The sequence below is a fragment of the Mus caroli genome, unplaced genomic scaffold (assembly GCF_900094665.2).
Source record: "Mus caroli unplaced genomic scaffold, CAROLI_EIJ_v1.1 scaffold_5800_U1_1, whole genome shotgun sequence".
Taxonomy (NCBI): Eukaryota; Metazoa; Chordata; class Mammalia; order Rodentia; family Muridae; genus Mus; species Mus caroli.
Window position 1 is genome coordinate 9,320 of NW_018389342.1, and position 16,143 is coordinate 25,462.

Below are 16,143 nucleotides of genomic sequence, written 5' to 3' on the forward strand. Positions count from 1 at the left end.
ATTATATATGAATTAAAGTGGGTAGATAGGATGATTTGGGTAAAAGTTATTCCACATATCCTTGACCTACCCTTGCAAATGTTCACCAAATTTTATATTATATTTTATGGACAAAGGAATCATTTATACCATTGAGAAAAATTTCTACATGAAACAAAAATCAAAACAAAACAAAATGGTAATCAACTAACATGAGAAATCGAAGCCTACAAAGAAATTTCTTCTCTTAATTGTACTTTCAATTGAGACAGTTTGTCTCGCCTGGCAGTAGTGGCACACGCCTTTGATCCCAGCACATGGGACAATTTGTCTTATCATTAATGGAAACTCAGGCTGTCTTTTCTTTGGGTGTGTGTGTGGGGGGGTTCTTTATTCAGTTTCATAGGAGTTTAAGCAATCAGAAAGTACACAATTCTGAAGGCTTTAGGGCAAAGGGTACACATTCACCAGAGTAGATGTGTCCTGTCTCCAACAGGAAGGAAAATGGCCTCTGTTCTATCAAGATAGATACAAGACAACAGTCCCAATGCTCTTGCAGCTTTGTTTCTCTTCATAGCAGACTATGTTCTGTAATCAAAATACTTGCTTGTTGGAGTCATGAATCATTACAAGAAACAAATAAGAATCAACACATTTCACTTTTACCTTTAACTCTGGTTGGAAAGTTAACGAGGGAATTTATTCAGTTTCTTCCCACAAATACAGTAGTAGGAATTATTACAGTGAGTATCTTCTAGTCTTGTTTTAGATAAAAATACACATCCTCCAGGCTTAAAGTTCATTTTCCTTGTTTTCATGTCACTGAAGAAGAAAGACAAGAGTGGGCAACTGGTAAATTTTGAACATTCACTGAAAAAAAATCATGATTTTAAAAATTCTATAGGCCAAAGTATACAGAATATAGAACTGTTTATCCTAAGTTCATTACGGAAATATTTTCATCTAACTTCATTAAAAACAAATGGTCTCTTATCACACCAAAACTCTACATCACATTTCACACTCACAAGTGTTTGATCAGTGGATAAATCTCATTTTCAATATTTTCAAAGAATTATTTTACCAATTTTGCTTTCACATTTATATTTTGTCAATAAGAATGCTAGGACAATAGTAAAGCAGATGTGTTTGGCACACAAAACAAGGTCTTATAGGTGTGTATTTTAAGGAGAAAGGGCATATTTGAAATATAGTCACAGATGAGTGCTTGTGACTAATGTTTTTGTATTGTTTCCCTTTATTCCTAACCACCCCATAGATAAACAGTTTTCACAGAGACATAGTAATCTACTGAATTCCCTGTCTGCAACAGAACTCTGATTTCTGCAGTATGATATTTTAGGGGCCTCAACTAACTTTCTGTTTAAAAAACTGAAGCTAATTTTAAAAAGTAAATTAGAACAAAGACAAATTACCACAAAAACACGAGCACTGTGCATTCTGCGACACATGGGCTACATAGCAAAACTAGAAGTAAAAAGGTAATTATGTAATAATTGATAATTAAGATCCTCTTGTATAAATCAACAGAAATGAGATTTTTCCTCAGGTCAAGGTGTTAGGAGGAGTTGGACAAACCTCAGATGGTCAGGGAAGCACTGTTGCTAGTTTTTCCCCTAAAAGCAGAAACTGACTAAGGAATGTACTCAAAACGAAGATCCCCAATAATGAATCCAGCCAGCCATTGTGGGGCACAATCCATCCTTCCTGTTTTTAGGGAATGAAGGTAGAGGGATCACAGTTCAAGGTTAACCTTCAATATGTAGGATGTTTGAGGCTAGACTGTATTAATGAGAACCTGTCACATGAGAGAAAGAGAATGAAATCCACAGAAAGCACATGGAACCTAGACTTCCAAACGAGAGTCTTTAGCAAAATAAAACATTTTTGAATTTTGGATTTAGGATGAGGAGAAATTGAATATTCAAATTTACCAAATTTAGGAATGGTAAAAAAATTAACAAATCAGATAAAAATGAAAAATATATGATTTGGATTCTGAGGGTTCAAGTACAAAGGAAGATTATGAACTGGAAAATAAGAAACAGGAGAGAATAAAGAATGCATAAACTTAAACTAACGATGTACATAGGCCTTAAGGAAAACCACTATTTAGCAAGCTTATGTTTGACAAAGACAAAACAGACTCCATATTTCTTCAGCGGTTTAGAATTGTGTGTGTGTGTGTGTGTGTGTGTGTGTGTGTGTGTGTGTGAGTGTTTGGGTGTTTGCCTATTTGTTATGGGGGAGTAAATTTTCTTATTGGGATTTGGTTTGTTTATTCACTTGCTTGATTTTACTTTCCTTTTGTTTTTGTTGTTTTACAGAGAAAAATAACATGACGTTGAGTCTGTAGGAAGGTAGGGAGCAACAAGGTGTGAGAACGGAAACAGATCAAAATGTATTCTGTGAAAAGTGTAATTAAAATCAAAATTAAATTTTAGAAAAGTATAACAATTACAGAAGATATGATTTTTTTAAAAGAAAACCAAAGTGCAAGGCAAAGGATACCTACAGAGAAATTACTAACTGCTCAAGGAGTTGACAAAGAGCTCCCACTCAGCTCGGGATATTACTCCTGCCCTTGGGTCCCATAACTATGTGGTAAGGCCTTGTTGCTGAAGATACTCCCCATCTTGACATCAAGATATGAGAAGTCAATCTCCAACTGATATGGAAATACCTTCCCCTGGGCAGGGAAAGGGTTAATAGGTTATCTACACGTTGCAGGGGAGAAAGGTATGAGTACTCCTATCCTGGCTGGACCCTGTATGCTACAATGGTGACCTGCTAGGCAAGATATGTTATAAGATAAATAAATGATTTCTTATTGGAACTGAGGCCTTTATCATGGGAGGTACGCATGCTTGGTGTTATAATCTAAATAAAAAATCCAGTATTGGGAAGGTCACATGCCCTAGGTTGGAACTTGGTATAATCTCTCTGCTAAGTGGTCACTGGTTAAGTTAACATTTTTCACTTGTAGCCTAGAACTGTGATGCTCTCAACCACCATGAGAAAGCTTCTTTATTCAGTGAGGGGAGTCAGTGCAGTGTGCCAGAATTGTCCAAAGTGTTTGTGTGCTGAGCCCTAAAGGAGACATCTAAATAAACTTCATAGTCTCCATACCACCAGCAAGAGTCAGCAAACAACAGGGAAGAGGAAATTAAAAAATGTAAGCACCAGCAAAGGGGAAAGGCTCTGTGAAATTCTGCCTTTTTGAAAAGACGAAATTTTGTAAAGATTAGTTCTTTTTAGAAATCATTATTAGGTGACAGCTGCTGAAAAAGTGAGTTTCAATTCTTTATTGAGGGTGTGGCTAATGGTGGATTTCNTTNTTCCAGTGCATGGCTTATCACCATGCATCTTTGGACAGTTAATTACGAAGGCAAGAGCTATCAATGGCACATGTTAGAGATTTGAGTAGGAGAAGGAGCATATATGTTCATATATTATATGATGTATATGTGATACTCAAGAAAAACTAATATTATTTAAAAAGTTAATGAGTAAATGTTTTTGTACAGATTATAGGTAAACAATAAACTTAAGATTCACACATAACACCTTTAACTGGAATGTATGTGTATGTATACATAAACATGCTATTATATTTATTCATAACTGGCAATAAAATAAGCTAACAACAATAAAATGTTAAATGAATATCTGTTATAGTCAGACTCGTTGTATCTGTCATGACCATTCCCTCACATTACACCATCTTAAGTTGTCGACTTTCTAGTGCCCTTCCCATGTTAGAACACACCATCCTTAGATGTGTGCAATACCAAGTCACTTTTGGTCATCTCCTCCACTATACATCTTCCTTTTGTAACACTTGATCAGGAACTGCCTTAAACATCTTGTCCTTATGCCTGAGCTCCATAGAAAATGAGGAAAACCATGAGAAATGGAGAAATGCCTTTGCAGACAACCCTCTCTATCCCAAAGGGAGGGTTAGAGTCTGAAGGGTTCAGAAACTCACAGTTTAGATGAGCCATTGTCAATCCATGCCCATTGCTTTTTTTTCTTATCATATGACAATCCAATCCAGTAACTGTCTGAAATAACCTGGAACTGAAGGAATTTCTGTAAAGGAACCAACATTGCTTATGATGAAATTTCTATCTGTTGGATGAGAGAACAAGCAAGAAAAGTTCCCAGCATCCCTATGTCATTCTCTGCTGTCCTGTCCTCCCACCACTCAGTCTCACCATATTCATTTTCTAAACTGACTTCCAATTTATATCAAATTGATGTCAATTCAATAAACTATTTAAAATAAAAACTTCAAGAGTCCTCAGTTTATGAGGGGATGTGTTATTGTTTTTCTTAAACCAAGTCTCTGGATTTAACCAAGATTTTCTTGAACTCAAAATCTTCCTACTTAAGGCTGGCATGTTTTAGATTTGTCATTTTTTGACTGACGTATCAATTCATTTTATTGCATCTACTATGCATGAGCGAAGCAGAGAATTCTCAACAGAGGAATCTTGAATGGACAAGAAGCACATTCATAAATGTTCAAAGCTCTTAGCCACTAGGGAAATGCCAATTAAAACAAAACTAAGATCATGTCTTACCCTAATAGTGATAGCACATGCTGACAAGGATATGGAGAAAGGGGAATACCACTACACTTCTGATGGGAGCAATACTTGTAGAAATCAATTTGGTTGTTTCTCAGGATACTGGTAATATTTCTACCTCAAGAACTAGTTGTGCCTCTCCAGTGCATATACTCAAAGATTCTCCACCAACCCAAAAAGACTCATTGTTGGATATGTTCATAGCAGATTTGTTCATAATACCTAGAAATTGGAAATATCTTAGAGGTCCCTTCACTTAAAAATGGATAAAGGAAATGTGCCACATCTATACAATGGAGTACTATTCAGCTATGATAAAAAAAGCATCATGAATTTTGCAGGCAAGTTTATGGAACTTAAGAATATCGCCATAACTGAGGTAACCAAATCAAAAAATGGCATACAGGGTATGTCTTCACGTACCAGTTGATATTATACATGAAATTCAGGTGTCCATGATATCCTTCACAGACCCCAGAGGCTGGATAAAAGAAGGGCACAAGCGAGAATGCTTGAGTCCCACTTGGAAGCATGAATGGAATAATCATAGAAGGTAGATGGATGAAGGGAACTGAGTGAGTGAAAAATTAGATTGAGAGATTAATCAAGGTTAAGAATCTGTTGTCCATAGGGGAGGGGGAATGGCTTGATGGGCATGAAAATGAATGGAAATCTGCAAGAGATGGGGATTGGTTTTGGACATCTCCCAGAAGAGATGCATACCAATCATAGGGAAAATACACAAGAATCGTCCAGGATATCCCTAGCTGTATCTCTATGTAACCTGGAGAGGCTGCCTACTGTGGCCAACAAAGAATTCTGGAGGAGTGACAGGGACACCAACATAACCACAAGACTTTGTCCCTAAACTTATCCCATCTATAAGAAACACAGGGATTGTGGAACAAAGTCTAAGGGAATAACCAACCAATAACCAACTTAACTTGAGTCACATTCCATGAAAAATCATCAATCCCTGTCCCAACAAATGATACACAGTTATGCTTGCAAACAGGAATCTAGCATAGATGTCCTCTGTGAGTCTTGGTCCACAGTCTGAATCATACATATACAAACACCCATAGCTAAACAGTGGATGGAGCTTGAGGACTTCTATGGAAGAACAGGTGGAAGGATTATGGGCTCTGAAGGGGATAGGATCTCCATAGTAAGACCAAGAGAATCATCTAACCAAAACCCTTGGGACTCTCAGAAATTGAACCACAAACAAAGAGCATACATGAGTCTGGACCTCAGCCTCCCTGCATATGTGCAGCTTGGCCTTCAGTGTAAGTTTTGAACAAGTGGAGTAGGCACTATGCCAAAATCTGTTGCCTGTACATGGGTTAAGTTCTTGTAACTGGGCTGCCTTGTCTAGACTCAGTGGGAGCACATTCACCTATACTGATGGAAATGTATTGTGCCAGGTTGTGGGGATACCTCAGGGCCCCCATCCAATCAGAGGAGAAGGATGGTTAGGGTTGGATTATGGAAGGGGTGACCAAGAAGGGGCAGTGAGCAGGATTTAAAATGGATAAATAACATACTACTATTATGAATATGAATACGATTACAACTATGACTACAACTACAACTACTACTATTACTATGGCAGCTAATAATAATAATAATAATAATAATAATAATAATTTTTAGAAACTGGTTTTGTTTACTGTATCAAAAGAAAATTACTCTATTGTTTGACATCAAATATTCTTTTAGAATGTTATTTAAAATCTATTAAATTTGTGTATAAATATTATACCATGTTATAAATAACAAAGTTTTCAAGGTGATCCTGCAATTATTTTTCTAGAAAAATCTAGTCTTCATATTTGAAAGGATTTCATAACTAATAATTAAAAGAGGAAATGACAGAATCTTGAAAACTTTGTTTTTTTTTTAAATAGTCATTTCTAAAGATGGATATCCTTTTTACAGGACATAGGAATACTATACATTAAATATTGTGGACAGTTTCAGTAGAAATCCCTATGGAGCTAAATGGCTAACCATTTAATTCCACATTTCTGATATCATCTCATTTTGCAGACAGGACCACAGCACAACTGCTTTCCCTGTTGTCATCTGATTGCTCATCTCAGGCAGACTCACTTAAAGGTTCCAAAGAGCAAATCCTAAAAACGAAGGGTTTACTTGGCCCTCGGTGGAGATAAATGACTCTCAGTAATAGGAGATGCTATACCAAAGGATTACACTTCCTCTGGGAAAGACATGCTTTCTGAAGGATTCTCTTGTACACTCCTGAGACAGGGAGGAGACTGAAAGACACACGTGTCTTTGTAATAATGAGTCTCCACTTAACAGACTTGTGTCCCACAGTTTTGTTCACATTACACGAAAATCATATACAAATGCAAAAAAATGGATCCAGTACCTCATTATTCAGGGTTAGAGACAGAGTATAAGAAAATAAGGGGCACTTGAGCCTCTACAGTACCAGTTCATCTTCATCTTCTATCTTCACAAGGGCTAATCTGTTATTCTGGCAGTTATGTTTACATCCACTCCAGGTATTTTTGCTCATGATGAAATAAAAACATTTAGTACCATAGCAGAACCAGTATTTAACACCTGTCCCTACAACAGAGAAGGTAAATGTCTAAACTTATTATTTTCTGGTATTTTGTTATCAGAGGAATATATTTATTAAATCTATTATTTTTTTAAAAGAGGTAAGATCTCATAGTTCTCAGAAAGTAGAATTCTATAATGGCCAAACACCCCTGCACACTCATGCATGATCTATGCAACATTGTTAATACCACTAGAGATCTAGAAATATTTCCTGTGTCAATCATGGATGAATCATTAGAGAAAATGAAGCACATACACACAAAAATATTGTTTATCCTTTAAAGGAAAATGAGTCAGCCTGACAGGATGATTTATGCCTATGACATGAGAACTCCAAAGAGAAAGACAGGAAGTTCACTAACAGTTTGAGGCCTTCCTTGGCTAAACCATGATTTTCATGTCAGTCTTCTCTACATTGTGAGTTCCCAGTCATCCTGGGCTTCAAAATGACATCCTGTCTCACAGCAAATCCAAAAGCAAGATGCTGACCTATGTGACAAACATCTCTGAACTTGAGGATGATTTGCAAAGTGAAACACACTGGGCATAGATAGGGCCCCCACAATATGATTCCAGGGAGATCAGGGAGATCACAAGTTCTATGAAGCAGAGGCTTGGGAGATACCTGGGGCCAGAGGCAGACAATGGCACTTGGTAGTCAGAGGCAGTTAAACTGCTGACAGAATTCTAGGTATGCAGTAATGCATTGTGCCCACACTCATCCACACACTTCTATATACTTAACATTGTGCTGAAATCTGTGTTAAAGTGCTGAAATCTGTGTTAAATTCTTTTACCTTAAGAGAAAAAGAGACAAATGAGAAAGGTTTTGGTGTTGAAAGTCTGTTCTCCTGATCATGTTGATTCAACCTTGTTCTGCCCACATGTCTAAATGTTTAAATTTGAATACATTAAAATGTGTGCAGTTTGTTTTGCAAGATCCTCTCAATATGAATATTTTGTTGCTGGAAATGCCAATGGTCTATTAAGAAAGATTATTTCCAACCTTCACTTTTCTGTGAAGAGGTATCAATGTGTAGCTCAGGCTTTCCTTGAAATTTCTGGGATGTCCTTATATTACTGAATGTTATAATCCTCCTCCCTCAACCTCACAGTCATAGGGATTACATCATTATGCTATCCTAGACAGGTAATTAAGTTATTTTAAAGTAATGGCACAAAAGTTTTTCCATGAGTCTGGAATACTTCAAAGATTGTTTTGGAGATATTTTTCCTGTCACAGATTTTATAATGCAAACATATTAATGTTTTAAACATATTAATTAAACATATTAATCCTGACATAATGAGAATCATCACATCCTACTGTCACAGAGTGGTGAGATTATATACAAGAGCTCTTTGTTACAAATCTTGAAAAAGTAGTTAATGATAATTGATAAACTGTGTCAGTAAAAATGACCAGTTACTGGCATAGGCAAGAAAGGTTCCTTGTGACTCTTGATCTTTTCATTTTCCCAGCCTCATTCCCTGTGTCACTGGCAGAGTTGCAACATTTAAACACCATACTTAAACTCCCTTTTCTGCCCCATGGAGGGTCCTATTTTACAAACAATACAGATCTTTCAAAACCTGTCAGATGGGAAACACACATGCACAAACAAAAATTTCTTCTTATAACTGCATCCATGTAAATGCACTAAGTCCATTTTAGCATAAAAAGTTCATAAATACAGTCTTATTAAAACCTTCCACATTTTGTCAGCAACAAAGTTGGACACTCAGATTTTCTGCTCGACAGAAAAAAATCAAAAGTATCAAATATATCATTTTGTAATTCCCTCCCCAGGGGGCAGTAGGAGTGCCAAACAGAACTTGGCTTCTAGAAACTATAAGATTCTCCTCATCCAAATACGGATTAATGAGTTTCCATATCTCTACATGATGTAAGGGACCCCCAAATGATTAACCCAAAGATTACAAGCATCTTCAGCTGCTGTATGTACTTCAAAGCTTCCAGAGAATAAATAATAGATAATAATGCAATTCTGTACTCATGGTATTCCTCTGCTACATACCTGAGTCTTGTGAGGAATCTAAATCTGTCTTGGTTTCACTGTACCATCTCTTCTGTTCTCTGTTGAGGGATTCCAGAAGTTCCTCGCCTGGACTACAATCTATAGACTTATTTCTCAACATTTCTTCCTTTAAGTTGATGTCACTTTGCATGTTAGTACAGTTATGGTTGTGGTTTAGAGTTTCATGGATTTCTTGTTTGTGTTGATTATACTGAAAAACTAAATTAATCACAGATAAAATCTAAATGCTTATAAAATATACATATCGAAATTTAATGTAGAGAAAAAGCTTCATGTGGACAGCCAACACATATCATTACTTTCATTGGTATTTTAACATTTATAAATTAGCACTCAATTAACTCACTATGGAAACAGATACTTCACTTTTTCTCTAAATTAAGTTTACTGTAAAATACAGCTGAATAAAATTATGGTAGAAGAACTTCCATTCACTTCAATTTTACAGCAAAAATTTACAGATAATTACTTAAGTAAAATATTCAGTGAATACTTAACACACTATGAAAATGTGAACTAAAAACATGTTAAGAAATGGCACAATTCTTGGAGCATATGGAGTATAATATATCTATAACTATATATGTAGATATATAGTTATATTTTAGCACAGTCTGAAAGTAATTCCCTATGTTAATATAGAGAAACCCAATTAAGTTTAACCTTAATGTCTTTGTACAGATGAAAAGTTTTTACTTAAGGAAGACTTCAGTATACATTGAAAAAACTATAAAAGGAAGCTCATTGATTCTTTGCACGGGTGTTTTTCAAAAAAATGTGTACATTAGATTCACAATCACCTGAGCTCAGAAAGTAGACTACCACCCAGTCATCAGAAGGAATATGACAAAAAATGACAAAATAGGGGAACTCTCAACACCCCCAGAGCCAACAGATTAAGTATGATAGAGAACAAAACATTCCACTTTGTGGGTAAAAAACATTATAATACCAAAGATTTTTGACTCATTCCCTTATTATAGGCAGAACCATGGACAGTGTGTATAACTGCATAGTTCATGTCTAAAGCTTTAGGTAGAAGGAAAAGCAACATATCTCTCAATTACTCACTCTTTACTGCCAACACTGCAACTGTTACAAGAAGAAGGAAACAGAGGATTCCAAGAGCTCTTACAATGAGCTGCCAGGGTCCTGAACACTCTTAAATAAATAAAAAAAAAAAAAGCAGGAAAATAATCATCAAAAGAAGATCATATCTCAGTACTAATTATAATTTTTTGTAGCATGGAAACAAGTGGAAAATTTTCACAAGTGAATGATACAAACAAACTGAGAATATGCTCTGGATATTTTTTATTTAAACCTAAAATTCGCCCATTGTAGAAATCCCATGTTTTTGAATTTCCACAAAAATTTGAACTTGGCCTTTTATTGTGACACAGCCTGAATGAGCTGGATAACAGGTATTGCCCTCACCCAGTTCTACAGAATGAAAATTAAATTCTATAGAAGGCACTGGAGGCATAGATGCAATCTAAGTACAAGATGCCAAACTGGAGCATGCAGTATATCAAGAAATGTAACTGAGAATGGAGAGGAAGAAAGAGGGATGGATGTTCTTGAGAACTGGTAGGGAACCACAGATCCTCTTAACCTGTATGTATCCCAATCTTTGAAAAGGCCTATAAGTTAACTATCTCTTTGTCCCTGTAGGTTTGATTTTGTTCTGTAATGTAATAATAAACATTTTGGTTTATCTAAGGCGTTTGGAATCTGAAACTCATGCCTTTTGTTACCACTACATCGAAGAAGAAAAGGATCTCAGCCTGAAGCATACATGGTACAGTGTAAAATGAGAAAAAAAAATATTAAAAAGTGAGATTTCTGCTTTTCCCTAAAAATGAAACTATTCTTCAACATTTTCAGGAACTGTTGCTGGGTTTTATTCATTTCTATTCCCACTATCCTGTCATCTCCTCCTTTTTCATCTGAAACTATTTCCAGTAGGAGATTTCTTGTTTTGATAGACAACTGCTATTGCCTGTTGCATTAGATGTTGGGTATATTTTTAAAAAGTTCCTTTGAGAGGGAAAAATACAAAAGGTCTGTTTCCTTAGGACTTTTTTCTCCAGAACATTTGGTGTACTTTCAAACTCTAGTTTGTCTGTTAGATTTAAAAATTTCAAAATACTTCTTGACTAGTATGAATAATGAAAAACCTCCTAATGATTTTTCATTTCTTCTTGATTAGCAAGAAAATGTTTTGCTTATATCTTTCCATAATTCTTTTCTGCCCATTTGATTTCTTTTGTAGCTAGTTATAACTAAAGTATAGAAGTTGAGTTATAAATTATTCTTTCTTTTTAAAATTTAAAACTGGATTTGGTTTCTTTTTAACTTAGATTTGAATAATTTTGTACATGATTACCATCCAAATAATACTCTTTTCTTCCCTCCCATCCTTGTGCATAACCAAGCCCCAATGAGATGGATCATTATAGTGTTACCTAGAAGCTAAGACTATTTCTAATTTTTAAAAGTTTAAAGCACATTTAAAACTACATGTGGTATTAGATACTTTAAACACTTACTTGTGTAGCCAGTTTCTCTGGGCCCTTGAATCTCCTCATGGCTCACTAGTCTCTGCAACCCTGAAGACTTATGAAGTCTCACAGTTGAGTAAGTGACCTCTGGCTCACTCATCGTGGGAGTACATGAAGTATGTTCTGTGGTAAAATGGGCCTTTGAGTGAATTCTAAAAAAAAAAAAAATTAAAATGTTCACCTATAGGAAGATAACTGAAGCTGATGATATAGAGGGTTGGAAAAATGTAGAGTCTGACTAACTCATTTAATAATCCAAACATCCTGATATGGACTGATCCCAATTTCCATTACATGTGAGAGCTCATTGTAGATTTCTGCTAAAGTAGTTTATATTTATAATGGTAATAGCAATTATTCCTAAGAAATATGAAAAAAATAAAAATTTACTATGTCATTCTACCATTGATACAGCCTATTTGCTCAAAATATTCAGCACAGAGAAATATTAGGTAAAATTGCTACCACTAAAAATGATTGACATACATTTAAACAATCAGTTCAAAGAACAAAGAGTTGAAATTTAAAAATAAATAAAAATGTTGTTTTAGAATTATTTATACATTTTGATAATACATAAATATAATTGTTTTTTCAGTTTTTTTATTTATACATGACTCTAAGAATTTCCCAATAAGATATTTGAAGGTTAATACGCAGGTGATTCAAGGCACATAAATAATATTGGCTTGAAGCCCCAATCAGCTGAGATGTCCAACCTTTCCACCAAGCCATATTCTATACATCCTTATCCATGGTTGGACCTAGTAAGTGAATTCAAACAGATAAGTACCTAATGAGTGGGGGAAAAAAAGAAAAATGTGGTATATTCTATCTCATCTGAGACTCTTGGCTCAAAGTCGTCACAAATGTTTCGTAACTTTTAGTAACTGCAGCAAACAGAAAGGTAATAAAGGGCCATTGCCAGCTAGGGTGTGGGAGCAACAGAGAGATAGGTATAGAGGATACAATGTGAATTTTTAATCTTACATAATTCCATGTACATGATCATGTCACATATAATAAATACACACATGATGTTGCAAGAGGAGGTTATATGAAAATAAATTTTGCCTCTATGCAGTACACATTAGCTAAAGTTCATAGATACCATCTGATAGTAGACGTCAATGTATTTGTAAATAGTATTTATAACTGATATTACCCTTACATTAATAACTGAGCTGAGAGCCAGGGGATTAGAAATACAAGATGCACATGTGAGAAAATTCTTATCTAGTTTTTCAATTTATTAAGTTTTCAGAATCGATTCAAAATTTGCTTTGACAAAGAATCATTGCATCATAGAATTCTTTTTAAAAATTGTTATTTATTATCATTGCTCTTTGGCTGGGTAAACTGAGGTGTACATGTCCAGAAGACAATTTTACTAAGTGAGTCCTCCCACTCTACCTTCATGTGAAGTCCAGGGATCAAAATAGGTGGTCAGTCAGCTTTGTGTAGCAAGTACATTTACACACTGACCCTTTTTACCTGGATCCTATTATTACATCTTTCAGATAGATAATATATAAACATTTGATGCAGTTATAGAGTAACGAACTTCAGAGATCCCTCTACTTTAACTTCTTAGCACACAAGTCACAGTACACTCCTAAGAAAACAATTAGTGCAGAATAACAGTTGTCACATGCTGCCAGAGTTAACCTGATCTAACACAACCAAAAGCGCTTCCCCATTTATCCAGATCTCATATCAAACCCCCTGAAATTCTCTTGAGTATATTTGATCATTTGGTAGAAAAAAAAATAAAAGCAGTTACTTTTACCTGTGTCTCTACTGATGTGATTCTGGTGGAGGGAAAAGTTGGGTGAAAAGCTGACGTTTTCTGGTCTATATCCCCTAAGAGTTTCAAAAATGAAAGACGGAACTAAATTTCCACCGAGTGATACTCAACCTCATGATTTTCTGCCCCTCCTCGTCATCAAAGCAAAAAGAGGAAATTGCTTATGGCAATCTGAAACAACATATAGTATCAGGTGGACAAAACAAATGTGAATAATTTATATTTGAAGACGAGGAACATGTACAATCCTGCAGAGAGGGGAAAACATTGTCTTTAGCAAAAAAAATAGGAAAAAGATGGACTGAAGTTCATAGGCTAATTTTGTCATAGACTGTTTGAAATTTACTCTTATGTTACTATATTTTTAGTTACCCCTTGATTTTGAATTATGCTAATTGCAGTTAAGTATATATTAAAAATGCTTTTAAGCACTCACATTTCCACTGCTGAAGTCTTCCTTTTTAATTTTCTAGATCTTCAATCATAGATAATATTTCCATTGAACATTAATATCATTCTGTATGGAGTGTTTTGATGCTGATTTTGTCATGGTGCTGAAAATCAAATCTAAGACAATGAACATGCACAGCAAATATTCTTTCCTTGAACTACAGATTCAGGACTTGGTTTTGTTTTGTTCTGGTGTTTTTTTTTTCCTTTGTTTTATATTGTTTTGTTTGTTATTGTTATTGTTTGAGATGTTTTATGTTACTATGTAGCATAGGCTGACCTTATACTCACATTCATCAGTTCTCACTCTTTTTTGTTTTAGAATTATAGCTGTAAACAATGCCACCAATGTATTCCAGGTTAATAAATAAATAACAAGCATTACACACACACACACACACACACACACACACATATGTGTGTGTATATATATATATATGTATATATATTAAGATTTTAAAGCCATGTGTAATTACTAATTACTTATGTACAGCATAAATTAATAAGCCAACCCACTAGTAATGAATATCCTAGTTGTTTTATACTATTTTGTTGTTGTTAGTTTAAAAAATATATGAGATATTCTTAGAACATACAAAGCAAGACATTTTATGCATGAAGTCATCTGATTCAAGGAGTTATACATTTAAAGAACTCTAATACGGTATATCAGATGACATCTCGTTTATTTTCATTTAATTGGAAAATAGTGAAAATACTCACAGTTGATTTGTTAGAGAGTAGATTAGGCGATTTTTCTTCTATGAGTTTTGCCCATTGGTTTGTGATGAAAATTGTTGGAATGAAGCTGTTTCAGCAAAGACAGATTGAAAGTCCAGAGAATGGAGGACTTTGTAGTTTTGTGGATCTAACAAGTAATTATCTTACAGGATGCTAGGTTTAGCCCTATAATTAACCTGTCACAAACATCCTGTCACTGGCAGATAAAAACTTCATGAAATCTATGAACCTACCAGACCACTACCTTCCACCAACATGAAGGCTAAGAATGTCCTCAGATGTCCTATAGAAAAGTTGCTCACATCTTGCTGCAACCTCCTCTCTGATATATCCACCAATTTATGCTGAAATTGGCTGGATTTATGACTATATGGGTTCCTTAAAACTCCAGAACTTCATGAAAATGCTTCCATATTGAAACATGGAGATATGATCACTCAAAATTGTTCCAGAATATACTTGTATTCCATATAGGGTGAAAGCTTGTTTTTGTATCAATAGCCCTCCATTGAAAGCTCTTGCTGTGCACATTACTAGTGAGGCTACACATGCTGAATACTTTTGACACTTCACTGGGATTGAGGGAGCAGTTTAGTGTAGGGCCGTGTTTGCTATATACAAAGACTTAACCATATATCATAGAATAATGATAATAGTAATAATAATAATAATAATAATAACACAAATGATAATGATAGTAACAAAAACAATGACTATAATAATAGAATACAGATAGGAGGTAAAAGACTATTTGATCCAAATAGTCTGTTTCCATGAGAAAAATGTATAAGTTTCTCTCTAAACTGCACTTTCATTTGATTGTAGTTTTTCCAACCTGCTGAATTGTTTTTGATGAAACAGTTTAAATTGTTCTTTAAAACAAGTGACAGTGGTTATCCAAGCACAGGGAAATCACAGATGGTTTGAAACTAGAAGAGGAACTGAAGATGCACTGAGAAGCCTGACTCTTTTTGTTTTATTTATTATTTATTTTTTTTATTACGTATTTTCCTCAATTACATTTCTAATGCTATCCCAAAAGTTCCCCATACCACCCCTCCACCCACTTCCCTACCCACCCATACCCATTCTTTTGGCCCTGGCATTCCCCTGTATTGGGGCATATAATGTTTGCAAGTCCAATGGGCCTCTCTTTCCAGTGATGGTCTACAAGGCCATTTTTCGATACATATGAAGCTAGAGACAAGAGCTCCGGGGTACTGGTTAGTTCATCATGTTGTTCCAACTATAGGGTTGCAGATCCCGTTAGCTCCTTGGGTACTTTCTCTAGCTTCTCCATTGGGAGCCCTGTGATCCATCCAATAGCTGAC

General features: G+C 35.2%; 1 protein-coding gene across 1 annotated transcript in view; it reads right to left on the minus strand.

Annotated features, from left to right (window-relative positions):
- Window positions 1-362: 362 nt before the first annotated feature.
- The window catches only part of LOC110288053 (killer cell lectin-like receptor 5), a 19,754-nt gene continuing 3,973 nt past the window's right edge, over window positions 363-16,143 (minus strand). The window contains exons 2-9 of the mRNA XM_021154508.1: window positions 13,604-13,677; window positions 11,803-11,937; window positions 10,322-10,411; window positions 9,230-9,448; window positions 7,054-7,193; window positions 3,989-4,092; window positions 646-801; window positions 363-567 (exon numbers count right to left, since the gene is read on the minus strand). Of these exons, the coding sequence (XP_021010167.1) occupies window positions 666-801; window positions 3,989-4,092; window positions 7,054-7,193; window positions 9,230-9,448; window positions 10,322-10,411; window positions 11,803-11,937; window positions 13,604-13,677 (898 nt within the window). The 3' untranslated portion in view covers window positions 363-567; window positions 646-665. The remainder of the gene's footprint in view (window positions 568-645; window positions 802-3,988; window positions 4,093-7,053; window positions 7,194-9,229; window positions 9,449-10,321; window positions 10,412-11,802; window positions 11,938-13,603; window positions 13,678-16,143) is intronic.